This window comes from Pelmatolapia mariae, linkage group LG7, assembly GCF_036321145.2.
Source record: "Pelmatolapia mariae isolate MD_Pm_ZW linkage group LG7, Pm_UMD_F_2, whole genome shotgun sequence".
Classification (NCBI taxonomy): Eukaryota; Metazoa; Chordata; class Actinopteri; order Cichliformes; family Cichlidae; genus Pelmatolapia; species Pelmatolapia mariae.
In genome coordinates, this window is record NC_086233.1 from 46,858,584 (window position 1) to 46,876,796 (window position 18,213).

The 18,213-nt window shown below is 39.8% G+C and overlaps 1 protein-coding gene across 1 annotated transcript; it reads right to left on the reverse strand.

Moving 5' to 3' along the window:
* Nucleotides 1-32: 32 nt before the first annotated feature.
* On the reverse strand, nt 33-16,751 carry appl2 (adaptor protein, phosphotyrosine interaction, PH domain and leucine zipper containing 2). Its single transcript, XM_063479315.1, has 21 exons — nt 16,543-16,751; nt 14,953-15,051; nt 14,304-14,363; nt 13,400-13,471; nt 12,458-12,545; nt 12,285-12,326; nt 12,136-12,194; nt 11,664-11,810; nt 11,371-11,453; nt 10,955-11,107; nt 8,043-8,231; nt 7,908-7,950; nt 7,593-7,649; nt 6,304-6,398; nt 5,490-5,645; nt 5,220-5,272; nt 4,874-5,048; nt 3,841-3,877; nt 3,574-3,729; nt 3,424-3,471; nt 33-3,206 (listed from the first exon to the last, which is right to left on the reverse strand). Exons 1-21 carry the CDS (start codon nt 16,597-16,599, stop codon nt 3,075-3,077), a joined length of 2,001 nt encoding a protein of 666 aa, XP_063335385.1. The 5' UTR covers nt 16,600-16,751; the 3' UTR covers nt 33-3,074.
* Nucleotides 16,752-18,213: the final 1,462 nt, after the last annotated feature.

An 18,213-nucleotide genomic window follows, 5' to 3' on the forward strand; every position in this document is an offset into this window, starting at 1 on the left:
TTGTGGGATAAAGAAAACAACATTTAAACAAGTAAGAAAAATGACCCATGTTTATTAAAGGATGCATGTTTACACAGTTCTAGAAAATTAGGACAAATTAAGTGCAAAGCTGTACGGGTAGTGGCAACTTCAGCCTTTTACAAAAAGACAGGGAAAAAAAAGGGAGAAAATGCAGTCCTTGCTATATTACAGAAATGTATTTTCTACAACTTCATAACCCACATTTTTACTGACTGTGCATTACTTATAACAAGAGAATATGTCAAGACTATGCAGCTGTAATGAGCATAATGGGCTGCATCAGCCTCTATACACTAAGATTTCTTTTTGTGATTGGGTAGAAACATTTAGAGCAAATCTCACCAATTAAGCCACTGCTCAGCAAAAGCACAGGCATCCGCTTATATGTGAATCATCAAACTCCAAACTACTCACTGTTGGCCACTGCACTAAGCACATTTTTAGTAAAGGTGTAATTAAAGTGCCTCTGCCGTCCCCTGAGAAAGGAGGATATTGGATAAACTGTTTTATCTATGCGGCATCAAACAGCCTGCCAGTTTGGAGTTTCCAATCAGGCTACAAAGTTAGTTGACGTTTAGGGAAATGTGCTTGGTTTCCTGGAACAGAGTCGGTGTTTACGTGTGTATTCTTCTGGCTACAAGCGACACCACGAGTTCATGAGTCAACTCTGGGAACTCAGCCATTAAAAGAAAAAGGGGAAAAAAAAGTTACTCTGACAAATTGCCCAGATAGCAGTTGTTCCCTTGGAAGTGCGAGACTCACTCTTCTAATGCTCTGGTGAGCTTGAATGTGCTTCTGACTACTGCAGATTTCTGACAGGTGATCTGTAATCCTCATTACGTGTTTACTGCCTGAATCAATACATGCCATAAACATCAGCACCAACTAATCAATTAGCTCTCTCCCAGTGAATCCAAACATGCAATTCTTCATTTGGTTGGTATATTTAACCCAATTAACATTTTTGTTTGGTGCAGCCCACTTTTATTTAGATGGGTTTAAATTATGAGAGAATCTCATGATTATGAGATAGCATCACAAATTGGTCCTATTTACAAGTTGCCTGGGTTAGTAAGTTTCATAAGCCATCTTAAACATGTACTTGATAGGACACTAGTTTGTATATAATGTTCTTAACAGACTTTTTATATCTTCCTTTTCTCGAATGTATCCATGATATAAATATTAAAATGCTGCCTGCTGTAAGAAGCTGAGTGTTTCATGCTGAGTATTTACGCTTGACATCAATGTGGAACGTCTCCAGCTCGAGTTTAAAATGTTCAATTTAGGGATTTCTGACCTGAATGAAAGGAAGCATTAGTCTGTCAATTACCATCTGCTACATAGTGAGTGGGTGTTGATTTTTGTATACAAACAAGATCTACCTGGTTGGTTAAGTAAACCAGGAGGGTCTGTTTTTACTTCCTCTTCCTCTAAGAAAACAAAAAGAAATTCTTTTTGCAGATCAAACTTGTAATTCCGATGCGTAGGGTGATGAGCAGTCGAACAATTTTTGTTAGTGCAGCTCCAAGTTCTAAATAAAATGTGTGACATGTTTCTGCTTCTGGCACGGCGATTCTGGCACAAACAAATTGCACTGGTCACCACGCTGCAACTTTCAAGTTCTACTTCCAGCCAGTTTCTTTTCACCTTTGCCTTTTCTAAACACGGTCACACACTGACACTGCATAGGCTGCCGCTGTCCATCAAGATTTGTGTCACAGCTCAAACGGACTGAAACTGAACAAAACTGCACTGGCATCCAGAGGGGGCGATGAATTTCACAGGTTGCGTTGCCATTAGTTGTTCTGCTCTGATTAGCATTCATATGTAAAGAAGAGCAAATTGCTTCCCCCCTCACAAGTGCACTGTGGACTGTGACAGTTGAGTTGATTCTCTTTTAGCGTTACGGCTCAGTGCTCATAGTATAAGCTTTAATCTTCTGCAGAGGGAACTAGATTGAATGCCATTATTTAATCATGCACTGCAATAGATCCTAGCATATTGACTCTGGTTAAACATACATAGACAGATCATATTTACTCGGGCTTTTGGGGAAACAAGCGTGAAGTCGTTTCTGGGCCGTTTCCCGCTGACATACAAATCATCTTAGAACTTGTTTACATAGGTAGCTGAGGAAAATGTCGAGCATAAAAGTAATTCAGTTTAGTGGGAAGGCTTAAGATAGCCAGGGTGCCAAGTCTAACTTCACAGTGGCAAGAGAGCCGAGAAGAAAATGTTTTGCCAAGTGTGTACCCTGCTTTGAGGCACACATTACGAGGCTAAAAGGATAAAAATATTAAACTAGGCAAGAGCGACTGCTCTAAGGACAAAAGGAACTGATGTCATTTCAACTACCCTACACTATCATAAAAGTCTCAAATCCTATCAATTAGTACATTTGGTGGTAATTTGATGGTGTTACACAAACACAAACCTCAAAGTGCAGTAACGTTTTCTTTCATAAATAATCAAGAAATGAATGCCAAAGTATTTGCGTAAGAGCCTTACATACGTGTTAACAAGCAAAGTAAGGTAAAGGGATTAAATTCTCCAAACACAAAAAACCACTTCAAACTATGTAAACCTAAAAATAAATGTAAACCTAAACTGAAAGAAAATGAGTCACCACTCTGTTAAACGGCTCGGGATTTTAGGAGACGATAAAAACGCATCCAGTATCTATGTGTTGTCCCTTTTGATGTGCGACAAACTCCAAATGCAAAGACTCATGTTGCAGTCTGAGCACGGGCGAAAATAAGTTCTTTTTTCAATTTGTCTTTTTAATGTGTGTGTGTGTGTGTGTGTGTGTGTGTGTGTGTGTGGTCAAACCCATGTCAACATCTTAAGATTTTAGCACAGCAAAAGAGAGATAGAGAGATGTAGTTACTGAGGGTCGGTGGATGTGGCCTATCTAATATTGATGTCACAGTACCAAAGTTAGGGCTGGGCGTCAGAATGAAACCTCTGGGGCAAAAGCAGAGCTGTGGCCCTGGTTTTGGTTGGCTCATCTTTTTTGGGGGTGGTTAAGTGGGAGAATAATCTAACCGGAACTAGGCCTCAGACTCCAGATCTTCTTGTCCTGCTCCTTCGGTCGTGTCACCCGTCTCAGGCTCAAGCAGCAAGAACTTGCCATCATTGGTCAGAGGCATGTTCTTCATTAGCTGGGCCAGGGCTTCCGGGTCCTTAAAAATGTTAAACAGACTTGCTGAGGAACAATATCCTTAATTTATTTTATACCATTTTTTCCCCAACTTTCATCAGCTTTGTTGGCTATAGTTACTCAGGATCATGGTTTGATGTTTGATAGCAAGAAATAATAATCTTAATCAAAACATATATTGGTTGTTTTTAAAGGTTAAAGCAAAAAGATCTAAAGTTTTACATTTTTTAAGACATTACCTTCTTAGCTTCTGTAATCTCCTTTGCCAGGTTTATGGTGTAACATATCTGTGAATAGACAATCACATATAGTGTGTTGATATTATATATTACATTTAACATGTTCTTCTACTTGAAACCTATCAGAGTTGTTGATTCTGGGTTGTGAACCTTTTCGCCCTCCGTGTTGCTCTCAAAGACGAAGGCGCTAAACGATGGTTCTCCCTCCTCGTCTCCATCGCTCCAGTCTCTGCCTTCAACCACAAATCCCATCAGCCTGCCATTCTCCTGGTGGGCTGCGAACTGACACACTTCTCCAAGCTGGAACTGAGAATAAATAAAATAAAAACTGAGAAGTGTCTTTTAAAGAAGTTCAACTACAGAAAACCCGACAGAGCTCAATAAAAGAGCAGCTGTGATACCTGTTGTGATACTTACACTTAGTCTTGTAACTTGAGTCTGTGGGTCTATCAACCTGTTGAGAAAAACAAAACAAACCACAAAAACACTGAAGTCATACTCAGGATTTCTATTCTGAGAGTGTTAAAAAAAAAGCAGCCGTGGGTTACGTAGCAATTCAGCATCACAAAGTTTGTTCTTTGTTGCCAATATTCATGCTTCACAGGGTTCCTGCTTCAAGGTTCTTTTTGTAGTTTACCTCAGGCAATGATCTACGGCAACTTGCCAACTTTAAGATTGTCAAGATGCCACAGGAACGCCCTAGCATTCTTTTGTTTGTTTGTTCTTTTTTCAATGGCTCTCACTTAACTTCAATACATTTAAATTTATGTAAATGACGTGTGCTGCCTTGGTGCTACAGACAACTTGGATTTGCGTGCACAAGGTGAAGGAACTTCAAGTTCTAAATAAGTGCTTTGCATGGCGTGCCTGGCTACAGGAAACAGATGTAGCTGTCCAAACCGGACTATGTCACTCAGGCTTTAATGCAGTAAATGTATACATAAAAAACACTGACAACCGCCAGTGTCTCAGCTTAGCCTCAGCCTCCCAGTAGATGCACAGACTAGGTCGCATCTTTCTGTTTTATGTGTTTACAAGATTTTCAGAAAATCTGACCTGCGATTTGAAATTGATTTTTACTATCAACTTGACAATCCTACATCATTGCGCTCTTGACTTTTCGTGTTCACAAAATTGGGTGTCCACACTGCCCGTCTGGCTGCCCACACAGCAGATTAACAACAATACTTTGTCAACATTTTGCAGCTGAGTGTAATAAAAACTAAAATTAAAGTTTAAAAAATATTTGTCAAGGTGTTGAAACTATTGGAAGAATCAGGGTAACCATGAGTTGAAAGAAAAACACTATGAATATTTTTTTTTTACCTTTTTGCACATGTACCTGCACCACTGAAAAGAACTTTCTAAGTGCCTCAAAACAAGTCCCCATATCTGTCTCCAGCAGGTTCATATTGATGTAAAACTTATTAAAATTGTGCTGAAAGTCTACCTGAGGCTACTGCTGGTGACCATGAGGTGGGCCTCTGTGGTCCTGAAGATGTTGTGAATGGCTCGGGCAGCCAGCACCTGCCTCATGGCCTCGTAGATCACTTCCTGATTGTCGCCGCAGCGAACCGCCATGGAGCCCAGGAAGCGCACAGCGAATACCTGCTGAAGCAGGGAGTCTGCAGAGACAGACAAACATCGCAAGCTAAATATGTCAGCAGAATAAAAGCACAAGGACAGTGAACAAAGAAGTTGACCGATGACAACCACACACTGAGGTTAAGGTGAACTTAAAAAGTACTTGAAAGAGAGTGGACTATTAAAGTGCACTTAGAACAGGAAATTGTTACCATCAGTCTCTGTCGAACAGTCGTCTTCTGTTTCTCCAAATGGGTTTGTGCGTCTGTCGGGATGGGAGCACACACCAGCAAGAAAAAAAACAATTAAAGCACTGCGCTACACAATTACGAAGCTATTTGCTTCCTGGAAATGACGTAAAAACCACAATGAGACCAACATTTAGGAAATTAGTGTCATCGCCCACCAGTAACTCGCCCCTGTCTTTTGCAAAAACACAAACAAGCACCCACACAAACTTCCTGTCTCAGCTGGGCTCTCACCTCCCCCCAGTTCTGTTCTGGTCCTGAAATTCGGACGCAGGCAGCATGATGTCAAACTGAATGGGCGTCCCCGGGGCTATTAGGTCCTCTGGTTCTGGGGCAACTCCTGTTTTCTGAGAACCACTGCTGGTAGTATGAACACCTCCTGGCTTAGCTCTGCAGGAATGAGACAAAATAAAGATGAGTTCTAAGGAATAAACCAAGAACGCACCCACCCACCCCCCACCAATAAAGGATAAGACAGATTGGAAAAATGTGAACCTAATACTTCAGTCAGCAGCAGCCGTGAAATGATTCATGGAGTGTCAGGGAGGGGGCAAAAATCTACAATCCTCAAGAGAGGATTTCACACTGAAAATCCTAACAATGAAAGATAACTACTTAAGACAGACTTCAGAGTGTATTTCTGGTCTTCCACCAATTCTTAAACTTTAATTTGCTTTAAAAGCAGCATGAACAGAAGGAAAGATTACAGCAAACAAAACCCTCCCTCCTCTGTTTAAAAGAAAACACAAAGCTTAATCTGAGGAAAAGAACCCTGTTCAACAACAGGTATTTACAGGGATGCATAAGATGTTTGGCTTTGGCCACATTTCCAAAGCTCAGTGGCACTTTTTTATTTTTTAATGTTACCCGACTTCATTTGCAGGAGCTTTTGAAGCACAGAACTAAGAAAACTGCATGTTTCATCACCCTATAAACATTTGTTTGTCCTTTCACCATGACACGAAGCATTACATTACAAGCTTTGGATTGTTATGCAGTACTGAATGTAGGATTCTGAATACACTCTCACATAAGCTACATGCCTGACCTGTCGGGGTTGGGTGAGCCGTCTTGTCTCTTCTCAAAGCTGGTGATGGGAGTCACTGCCTGGATGGCGGTTTGGTTCAGTCGGATAGCCACAGCCTAATATAAAAAAAATCAGGGACTTTTTAGTATCTCACATACCAGTAGTTTGAGTCATTTAGCGAATATAAATGATCCTAAAACCAAGTACTTTCCAAGTACTTGTCTCATTGTCTTCAGTGTATTTTCTCAACCTCATGTTTACTCTGTGTACCATAAGCAGTTTATTTAGTGGCATCCCTAAAAAACAGCAGATGGTTTCCTGGTTTCTATTTGTTGTTTAGTTCATATATAATTACGTATAGGATTTGAGGGACGTAATTATTTACAGTAAGGTGGAATGCTAACTGGAAAAAGAAACCAATCACTGAATAATAATTAGAAATCCTGCTTTAGTAAATCAGAAAAAAAACCTGACCAAATTCTGTCGAGAATGTTTTACGTAAAGGATATACTGGAGAGCAGGTTTATTCACTGCACTAAGAGGTTTCACTCTAATTAAGAAAAATCCACCAAACAATTAACAAAAGTGACATCACTGACGAGAAAAATGAGGGTGAGGTCACGCAGCTCTCCACGAACACTTGAGTTGGGAGAGAGAACGGAGGCAAATTGCACAACTTTAACAATTAGATAAACAAGAGAAGCTGCGTCGAAAATCATTCTCCATCTGCTGCCTGGCGCGCTTAACTTCATTACCAGCTCTTCTGGTAATTCTATCCAGCCCACTCAAAAATTCTCAAACTCGGAAAAAAAACCTCACTCAGTCCAACAGCTATTCACTAGAAATCCTGAAATCTTGCTCCTGAGGTGATAAAACCATAATTTCCAGGTCTATAACAGTGCATCTGTTAACGGTGTCTGAAATCTACGTGAAACCCCCCAAACGATTACCACGGATGAAAAGTAAGCGCATAAGAGTGAGGGCAGTTTTGGATGCAGCTCTAGTTATTTCATCATTAGAGAATGTGAAGAATAAACATTTGCAAAGCAAATATACAAGATTCTGGGATTGAATAGCTCTCAAGGCAAAGACAACTGAGATACTGTGAGGGCGTGACGGTCGTGGAGTAAAGGTTTGTTAATCATTACTTGTTATGTTACTTAAATAGATTAAACATTCACCAGTTAATGTGTTAACTTGATGTGTGTTAATGTCTTAAAATTTTATCCTTAAATGACTGGTTAATCGTCTTTTATTTTATTTTTTATTTAAACAGTGTGTATCTGTGCTGGTTAGTACGAAATCTTTACCTCTGGGTTGTCAGTCAGGTAGATCTGTCTGGAGATGTTGTTCACAGTGCAAATCCACTGAGAAAGAAACAGAAATTACTACATTAAGGCTTCATCTAGCTCAGGCACAGCGTGAAATCCCTTGACTGATACCAGCTGTGACAGGCCAGTCACTTGTGTCCGAGCACAAAACTTAATACAAAAACACACAAATGAGTCTTGACAGTCTCTCCATTGTTCTATGACAGATACTCGTAGCAGCGGATAGCTTCGTGAAGTGGATGTAAAACAAAAACGAAGGTCAAATGGAGCTGTTTGAGCTGCCCCTTCACTCACTTCTTCATACTCTTTTTTGCTCTCGGCTTGTAGAATCATTGACCTGCAGAGACAGGAATAATAACAGAGAGAATTAAAATGTTTGTGTATTATTCTCACTGCTGAACATGGAGAAATTAAAAAAAGAGTACATACGTTTTTCCTGAAGGGGAGGTTATCTGAAAACAGTAGCGTCTGTCCTCACAATCCACCGCCATGACAGAGCTGTTATCCAGGTCCAGCACCATGCCTCCTGCTACAGCCCCCCGCGGCTGGCACATGAGATTCCCTCCCTGGGTGAAGAAATACAGACGATCCCAGGCTGTGGTCACTAGGCCTGTTTTACTGGGGAAGAAAAAGAAGAAACAGAAGAAACAGCGTTTGAATCAAAGCCATAAATGTAGATCCAGATCGTAAGTGTAAAGTAAGATAATGGATACTATATGTATGCATGTATGCAATTAGCTTCGAGGTGATTTGAACAACAAAGTGGACGATTTTTATTTATTCTTTACAGCAGGCCTCTCCATCTGGTAATTTCTCAAAGGTCATAATGACCCAGTGACCTCTGAGATTAGTCTCTTAATCTGCGCCTCAGAGGGATCTCTTAGTTTTTTTAGTGACCTTACATTCTAGAAGTAAAATTACTGTGTCAGACTTATCTGTATGAAAGAGCAAACACAGCTCGTTATTAAACAGTCTTCACAAATCAATGATATATGTCAACATATAGGCCCCAGAGGACCTCTATCCCATCTGTACAAAGACAAAGGCAAGACATGATTCAGTGCAACAACTCCCAGTGGTTGTATGACTACAGTAATACTTGCCACAGGACAAATTTATATGAGCCGCTTTAAAAACACATATAGATGAACTAGTCCTGTAAAAATGTCTCTTGGAAAATATATCGAACACAGAAACTAGTCTGCAATTCATAATGTTATTATAACTGAGATGCACGTGCAGCGGTAGGTTAACTTTATCCATTCATCCCCTATTTATTCCATATTTTATTCCAACATCTTGCACCACTGCATATATAAATATAAATATGCTATACGTGTAGTTGTTGTCTGTATCGCCTGTTGTCTACTCTGTTACGTACATTGAGAGCAAAGAAATAAACAGATGTTATACTTGTAGCAGCAGATCTATAGATGTTTACAGACAAGTTTCCCACTTACAAACAATGGAGGATGTGTATTCAGCAGCCAGCCAGAAGCCCTGCACAAGGTCATATTATACAGCACAAACAGTGGGCCCTCAAAACACACCTGATGATTAGAATCACTGCTCAAAATCCATCATAATGGATAGTGAGTTTGCATACCTTTGGAAAACTATAAATGTTGAAGACATGACAGATTTCTGATTTAAAAAAAGACACTGTGTGCTCATCTATTAGCTGGTGCTATTTCCTGCATTGAAACAATAGTAATATTTAATAACCAGATATATGAGCACACAAACAGGGCACCTACTACTTAATTCCTGGCATTACTTGAGCTAAGATCTGACAGGCGGGTAACCTTCTCTGAATAATAAAGATTCACCTCGTTTTAATTTTCAATCCATGCAGCTTAAAGCTGTTGATAAAGCTTTAATTATGAGTCGCTTACAGCCCACCTGAGCTCACATTTTAATAATAACATCTCCTACATGATAGACACTTAATTACTTCATCCATTCATTGCATTTTTATGGAATATTGCTGTGGTAATACAAACAGGATAATGTTCATTACCGATTATTATTATATATTCATGAATGCTTGTTACCTGAAAACTATGAGAAGTTTCACAGAACTCCATTTTCCTGTCATTTTGGTATTTTTCTTTTTACTGTTTACATTTTTTTGTTTTTAATAGGCAGAAATCTTCTTATCCATCTCCAAAAAAAGCACTTAAAAGCAATAACTGATTAGAACAAAACTGCACGTATCTGCTGTGGTCAGCGATATTCATTAGAGTTCGGGTAATTGTACAGAAGTCATTTTTTTAGCATGCACTTAATGTCTCGTCTTCGGTAATGTGAAGAATTTTTATTGAGAATCTAAAACACGAACTGCACGTCCATTGTTGAAACCATGATTAACTATTTTAATAACATTTTCACACCAACAATTTTTCCCCGCTCATCATTTGATTCCAGAAGTAGATCCTGAGTTGTCTTCTTTTTTTATTTTTGGGTTGTTTTATTTTGGCTCTAAATTTGTTTTGGCTATTAATGTTGTATATGCAATTAAAACGAAGCTAGGATGTAATTCAACTCTGAGTCACCCCATTTCAAAACTGATCTATACGTGCATGACTCATTTCAACTGCGCATCTGTAAACCTTCAATTTTGTACGCTCTGTTCACCAAATATTTCCAAATAAATGTCCTTTGATAAATACTTAAGTGTATGGCTCATGTTGCCCTGGGTGACTCAGACCCTTAATACTGAGAAACCATTTGAAACAGAAAATGTTTTCTGGCCTCAGCTCTATTTGACAAGCGTTTGAGGCTGCTGGCAGTGTGTGTCATTAAACAGAATGGCATTCTGTGGAAACCTTTTCTCCGGTGTCACAGACATTTGTCAAAGACTTTGGATGTATATGAGGGAGAGACAGAGTTTGACAGCTTTGACATTTCAGTAAATCACAATGCGAGCTACGCAGCAGTTTTATCCCTTGAAGCCATTAAGGAAGTTTCCCTTGCCATACATCTAGTCTAGTATAAGCTGACAGCGCACACTGTCAACATGTTAGCTGACACACCTTGTCTGCTGTGACAGACTTACTGTTTACCATGTTCGGGCTTATTTTTAAGTGTATTTGGTGAGAGAGAGAGAAGCAAAAAATCATTTTCTGGTTGTGTTTGGTAATTTATGCATTCGAAATCTCCCGGAGCCACCATGGATCAATGGCACCATCTACTGAACCGCATTTAATTTCCTGACAAAATTGGAAATGCCACTTCAGGTTGTTTCCTTTCGTGGCATCCTTTAACATATTGACTAGATAGTGAGTAGGAAGTGTCCTTAGATTTTCAGATAGGGCCATAATGAGTGTAATTAATCTTACTTCCGAATGTTGAGGTAGCCAGCCTTCTGGATAAGCGTGCGATTGACAGGCTCTGTGTCCTTATCTGGCATGTAGACAGTGTCTTCCACAGACAGAAGCTCCCTGTGGGACACTCGCATGGCCTCCGCCTCTGAGTCCAGCTGGGCCTGGATGCTGAGATGGAAAACCGAAATCCATCTAAACTCGCTCCAGAAATTTTTTTCTCCCCCCACAGAGCATTTAAATACAAAGACATTTAAAAAAATCATTCAACACTATTATGTAGAGCACAAAAACAATCATAGTAACATTATTTCTTTTTCCAGTCACACACAAGCATCAATACTCCATAATACTTGCTCCAAAGCCATATTTCATCACTCGCTATAAACCTCACCACCCAAAACCAAAACAGTTGTGAATGGGATATGACTTACCTTTGTGTCATGTTGGAAACAGAAGCGAGAAAACTGTCCATCTTCTTTGACACCAGCTCAAAGCCTTTCTTAAAGAAGCTGATCTGCGAAATCAAAGATAACACTGAGCCACTTTGTACCATACTGCACATGCATGTTGCAGCTCACGTGCCCATAGATTGGGCATTTATTAAAAAGGATGAAATTGTACATCTCTTTAAAGCTAAATCTGGTCTAATGAGGAATCACTTCCCTCTCTTTTTAAGCACTTAATTTGAATGCTGATATGATGACAGGATGGGGTGATTGAGTACCTGTGCCTGAGTGTAGCCTAGCATTGGTTCAAGCATAGCTACTCTCTTGCGATACTGCAGGGCATTGAGGGCACAATAATACTGCAGTGAGGCCTGGTGCTGCTTTCTTCTGGTGTAAGCCACCTCCTTCACCAAGTCTGCCTTCAACTATTCAGACAGGAGAGGGACATGCAAATAAGCAGCACAGCAGCACAATCTCATACATCCAAGAAAACACGTTGATGTGTTTAGCATAGCAAAAAGAGTCTTATCTTTGCACCCATTATAATGCATACACTGCAGTGTAGTTACAGTCATACTCCCACGAGGAGGCACGGAAGCAGAGGATTATTTAGTTTAATCCATTTGTACTTCAAATGCTTTTAAAAGACTCCCACTGCATTAATGAGAGCATTACAGTGTTGCGTGCTCGTTTTACAGCTTGTGATCAATGAGAAAGAGAAGCTAAGAAAGCACTTGGCAGTTACTCTACCTTCTCATTTTCCTTCTTCTTGGGCAATCGACTGTACTTGACCATAGCTGCCTCATGCTCTGCACAGAACAGCAGAAAGACCGTGAGCATCAGATAGTAACTATTTCCTGTCATTTTCTTTTCTCAGACTGGCAAAAGAATGTGCTTACCATCAGTTCCAATGGCAAATATTTCCTTCAGTGTGCTTATCTCTGCAAAATTGACAAATATTATTAGAGATACATCTATAACAGGTATTTAAAAATGCATTATCACGTAGGTTTTGCTTATGTTTTTATGATGAGGGCTTTTTTTTAAAAAATCCAAGTCTGTCAGAAGCTACCTGTGAGGTCTTTCTCTCGGAACTGGATCAAGGGGAAGACCATGCTGTCAGCCATCTGGTTAGCTAGCTCGGAGTGGAGTGCATTCAGCTGGACCATACAAAACAGATTACACATATGAGGCGCCGTGCAAGGACACAAACAGAAGATGAGCCTCCCCCAAACATCTTGAGGGATTTCGGTTTAATATTTACAGTAAAATTTCTTGCCAGCAAGCTGGAAAATTGCATTTTCAGTGAAATGGGGGCATTGTGGCAGACAATGCCTCCCCCTACATCATAATAAAGCCATACTGTGGAAGAGTACATTTCATAAAAAGAATAATAAAGCTTACTGTTTACTCTGATATTGGAAACAGGGCTGCATATCAGACAAATTCAGCTATTATTCCCTGTGGTTATCAACAAGCCACATGACGATTTAGCAAGTTCTAAAGTTCACAAGATTAGGTGCAGTTTTAGGCCTAATCTCAGTGTGAAATTTGTTTCCTGTGCATGACAAGGTAAAAGGTCAAGCAAACAATCAACGTGTGTCCTCTGAGCATATGGGTGTGTGTCATAAGTGCAAACTGGGCAAGGCTTGTGGACCCCCATGGCTGACAGTGACAGGCCCATCCGTTTTGTCTATATACGTGAGCCGGCACACCACTCCATCATCTACTCATCCATCCACCCGCCCACTGCTCTTTCCCTGTATTCCTCTATCCGGTGAGATACACTTATCAATCAGTTCCGGTCGCACAGTCATAAAAGTCCTCTGGTCTTTTCATTGAGCTCATTTTCTCTGCCATGCTAGGGAAACGCAGGTGCAATACCCTTTGTAACATGATAAAAAAGCAACTACAGACTCCGGGATAGTTCATCATCTCACTCTTTTGCTGTGCAAGCACACACCACGTGTAAAAATACTCATAGAGCAAGAAAAACTGCAATCGCGGGCCTCACCTCCACTACAGTTTTGGCGAAGTTTTGCAGCGTGGTGATTACCTCCTCATCACCTTTTCCAAGGGCAAAATTCTAGACAGAAAAGGAAGAGCAATGAGTTTAGACCATGAAACTGTGTAATGTGCCATAGATTTATTTAATGTGTAGGAAATGGAACGGGCTGGCATTTATATTGCACTTTTCTGCTCCTATGGAGCACTCAAAGTGCTTTAGACCACAAGCCACATTTAACCATACATTAAAACACTCTAAGCACTTTATCTACCTTACATCGAATCGCCAATTCACCTAACACATATGTCATTTGATTTTGAGAGAAAGCCTGGTGGAAACCCATGCAGGCACATGCAGACTCCGTTTAGAAAGACCCCAGCTGGGGTTCAAACCCAGAATCTTCTCGCTGTGAGACACATTTTAAATAACAACCCTGTTCTGCCAGGATTTCTGGCACATCCCTTTCATTAAACAAGGCCAAAGATATCTGTGTAGGTTCTCGGTCATCCGGGTCATGGTAGAAAACACAGACAAGGTCAAAGATGGTAATAAAGCCAGTAGTTAAAGTCAAGATGCTGAGTTTTAATCATAAGAGTGATAAGAAAGTTCTGCAGTTACAGATCACTGCTGCTTTTGTTTTTTAAAGTGTTCACATTCACCCTGCAATCCAGAACAAAGTCTACCAACAAAGGTCAACTATCCACATATGTTTCCCTAAATGATTTAATAGATTTGTGGGTTTTTTTGCTGCACACAGGAGGAAGGACACATGCAAACTCACACACGGACAGAAAGTTCAGATCAAAATGATAAAAAAGTCTCTATAGCCCACATGGACAGTAGTCATAACACAGACTTCTATCTTTTTTGTGCAATCACACGATTAAGTAAGCATATGAACCCTACTTACTTTCTTCTCGTATTCCAAAAGTTGCTTTGAGAGCTGCTCTGTGGCCAGTCCCATCTCACTCTGTGGTGGAACGAAAGAAGGAAAATAAATACATGTTAACAAAAAGGACTGATTACTCCTTCAAGCGCTAACATCATGCATTTTTTCACTTACTGAGAACATTTATAAAAAACGTTTTTTGGGTGCAATGTGATTCAATATCTGTTGAAAAGCTGGCAAAAACACAAGAGGGCTCCTTCAATAATGAGATACCTCAGAGAACCAGGGTTACATTAATAACACAACATTTTAACCACAAAGTAAATATAGGCCAAAAACAAACTTGTACACCAAATGTTTTCTGCTCCATTTCTACAGGAGACAAATTTTCTGTGTGGGGCTGAGAGTATGGTGTTACAGTTTGGTATGTTTCTCATCAAAAACAGTAGCTCAAATGGCATCCTAAATCAAATCAAATCAAACACAACACTCTGCTGCTGTTCAGTGATGCAAAACCCCAGAATCAGCAAGTTAAATTAGAACTCATGTTCATCTACAAACATAAGGGGGGGAAAAAATCTCCTATTATGTGTTTGAACATGTGGCTCTGTTCCAAACAGCAAATGGAAAGGAGTGCAAGCATGCGCCTGACAGTAATTTGTTTTGGTACCTGTGCTCCGAACACCCGCTGCATTGATTGTAGCAGCTGGTTGGTGTAGTCTGTAAGCATTCCCACATCTTCCTCAAACACACTGAGCAAAGAGCGAGTCTGTGGGTAGGGGGGGGAAAACAAAAACATTACAGACTCTTCTGATGAACACTATAATGGCATGAATAGCTGAACACAAAGTGAAATAATTAGAAAAACCTTATCCAACAATTATCCCACTAACTTACAGAACTTAAATATTCTGATAACTGATCTCAGTTACTTCACAAGGTGAAAAATATCACTGTGACTTTTTGTTGTGGTGGATTTGCATGAAAACCCATATGAAAGCCCAGCATCCTGGAATGTTGTAATGGAAACTTTTAAAACTGTTTTCTGACCAATGAAAAAAAAAGAAAAAAGAAAAAAAAAACTTTGAAGAACAGATATACTGTAAATAAACAAGTACTTCCGATGATAAATACTGGTCTTAACCTTAAGTCAGATAAAAATCTACACAAGTCACTGAGCTCAAGAAATGTGGGTAGCCGGATTATACTCAAGCAAAACTTAAAGTTAAACTAAAGGCATACGTATTTTACTGCAGGGTGGATATGCAAACAGACAAAATCCTGTCTGGTGAAGTGTTTTCCATAAACAGGTGCAGCAAGGTAGGGCAGTTCAAGCAGAATGGAACACACCCAGAGAGTGAAGTCTGTTTATAGTTCACTCAAGCGGACTTATCCAATAAAAGGACCATGAGACATTTCACACCAACAAGACATTATGACGTTTGGCTGTATGTGTGTTACTGTACAAAGATGCCAGGTCCATTTCTTGTTTTGAGGAAGCAAACCACTAAGCAGACAGTGACCCTCCAGCGTGGGCTACACTTAAGCAGAACCTCCAAAGAGGTCAGCCCTCTTTAGGAAAGAGTGATGCAACAGACTACAGAAAACAGGATGCATTAGATGTAGCAAGGACGGAATTCATCATCCACGGTCGTGCATGAAAATGAATGCCGAACTTGGTGAATAACTTGTACACAGTGTAAGCGTTTTGTACCCTGTAAAGATTTGGCATCTTATTTTTGCAGTAACACTGCCCTGTTTGCAGACTGTTGACTAATTCCAGGGGAGTCCGATAATGGAAACCCCTCCCACATCCTGGGAATCAGGCCCAGAAGGGCTACAGAACAGAATTTAGATCAAAATAACTTGAAGGCATTAGAAAATAAAACGATTGCAGGACACCGAGTCTGGTGGAGCTATATGGCTGTGATTGACACAGGTCTGGATGTACAGCAGATAAATCATCTCTGGCAGAGAGATGGAATCCCTAAGAAGGGCGGTAGCTTTGTAAATACAACAGAGACACACAAAAAAAACAGATAACCGTGACATGCTGTAGAAATGACTGGAAGGTGCAGCTACTGCTCACAGGGGGATTACAATTCTTGTAACAATGTGTCAATTGAGAACTGTCATCGACCAGTGGAAACAGACTACAACGGGTACTGGATACTGTCTGGGCTAAGCTAACTTCGGCGCTCGTAACGCCTTTAATGAGACAGCTGGGTACGCAAACATGAGAAAAGAGACGCAGGCCTACCTGAGGACTGTCCTGTAAAGCGTCCTCCAGGAGCAGTTTGTGATGTACGGCCGGCATCTTGTTAGCTGTGCAGGAGAAGGGAACGAGGGCTTGAATTATTTAGAGTACGGACTCAATTTCCCAGACACTACTGCGCGAAAGAGAAGCCGTATGCAATTGGTAGCAGGCCCAGTCATGATGTCATCTAACAGCCGGTGACCAGTAAGAGTAAACATTCTCAAACTCTGAGGTTGTTTAAAGACATATAGAGATATATACATATATATAGATATATATGTATATATATAGTTCAGTGTTTAAGTTGATTTGTCCTCTGAATTATTTACGGCAAAGAGTCGGCGATAATGGCCCGGTATCCTAGGAGATTTTAATGTCAACAGTGACCCCGTGTGGTTACATAAAGAATTGCAGCATTGATTTTTCAAATAGGGCTTTAAACAAATTTAAAGGAAAAACAACACAAAGTTTCTTCGTGAGGTGACGGAATGTAGTGCTATGCAGTACTACAATTTTTAGTATCGATGCAATATCAAGTAAATAAAGGGCCACTACTGCCGATACCAATATTGAGAGCCACGATTTAAAGCTATAAAGCTTACGGAGTGGAGAGCATGTGTCATGTTGTATGAGATAAAGCCTCCTTAACTGACAAATTCTGAACACATTTTAATGAGTTTAATAAAACAAACACACATTTCAGTTATTCATGTATTTTGAAATTTGGGTTTTCAGAATTCTAAATGTTCCTCTCTCTCTATTTACTGTTGTTTAAATGTGCTATAGGCTATAAAAATAGATTTGACAGTCAACACAAAAGGGTTCAGACATTTTTCATAGCGGATATTTTTTTCATTTCCAAAAAAAGCAAAGAAAAAACAAAGCAAAACATAAATAATGTATCCCAATTCATTATGCTCCGTACTGAACTTAGAGGATAGGAACAAAGTATCAATCTGATACCTATCCCATCCACCAACCTCTAAATGGATCATCATGTGCCAGTAGAAAAACATTAGTGCGCCACTGAATTCTACTGGAGTCCTGTTTAAGTGGTGGGAGAAAGCACTGTCTGATTTATTGGACCAATGTCTTCCATAGATGTTCAGCTGGGTATAGATAACATTTCTATAAAATTTATACTCATCAATCCATTTAGTGGCAATTCATGCCATATGGATGGAGGCACTATTACCCTGGAAAAGCTCACTCCACTCATGACAAAATAAAATGTTCCTTTACTTTGAGGAACAAAAAACAAAACAAGAACAACAACAAAAAAATATTATTGATTGATATGAGGAAGCAGTTAGTACTTATTGAGAGATAAATGGATGTAAACCAATGGATGGTGATGAGTTGCACAAACCTTTTAAAATTACATTTTAGTCTGGTAAGTAATCAGGACCAGAAGCTCTTGTCTTGATTTGCATCAATTGCAACTGAGAAATTGGCTGAGCATGTGATGTGCTGAGTTTCTGGCTCTCTAATTAAATCGCACTTACTGCAAAGGCTATACAAAGTAAAATAAAAACAACAACTAAAACATATGTACTGTTTTGTCCTAACAGGTAGTTTGAGAAATAAACCTTTGCAAAGTTAAACCTTTATATAGCTTTGATATAATGAATATGAGAGTACTCACTGTTTTTTTTCTCTCTGTAAAAATCTGTA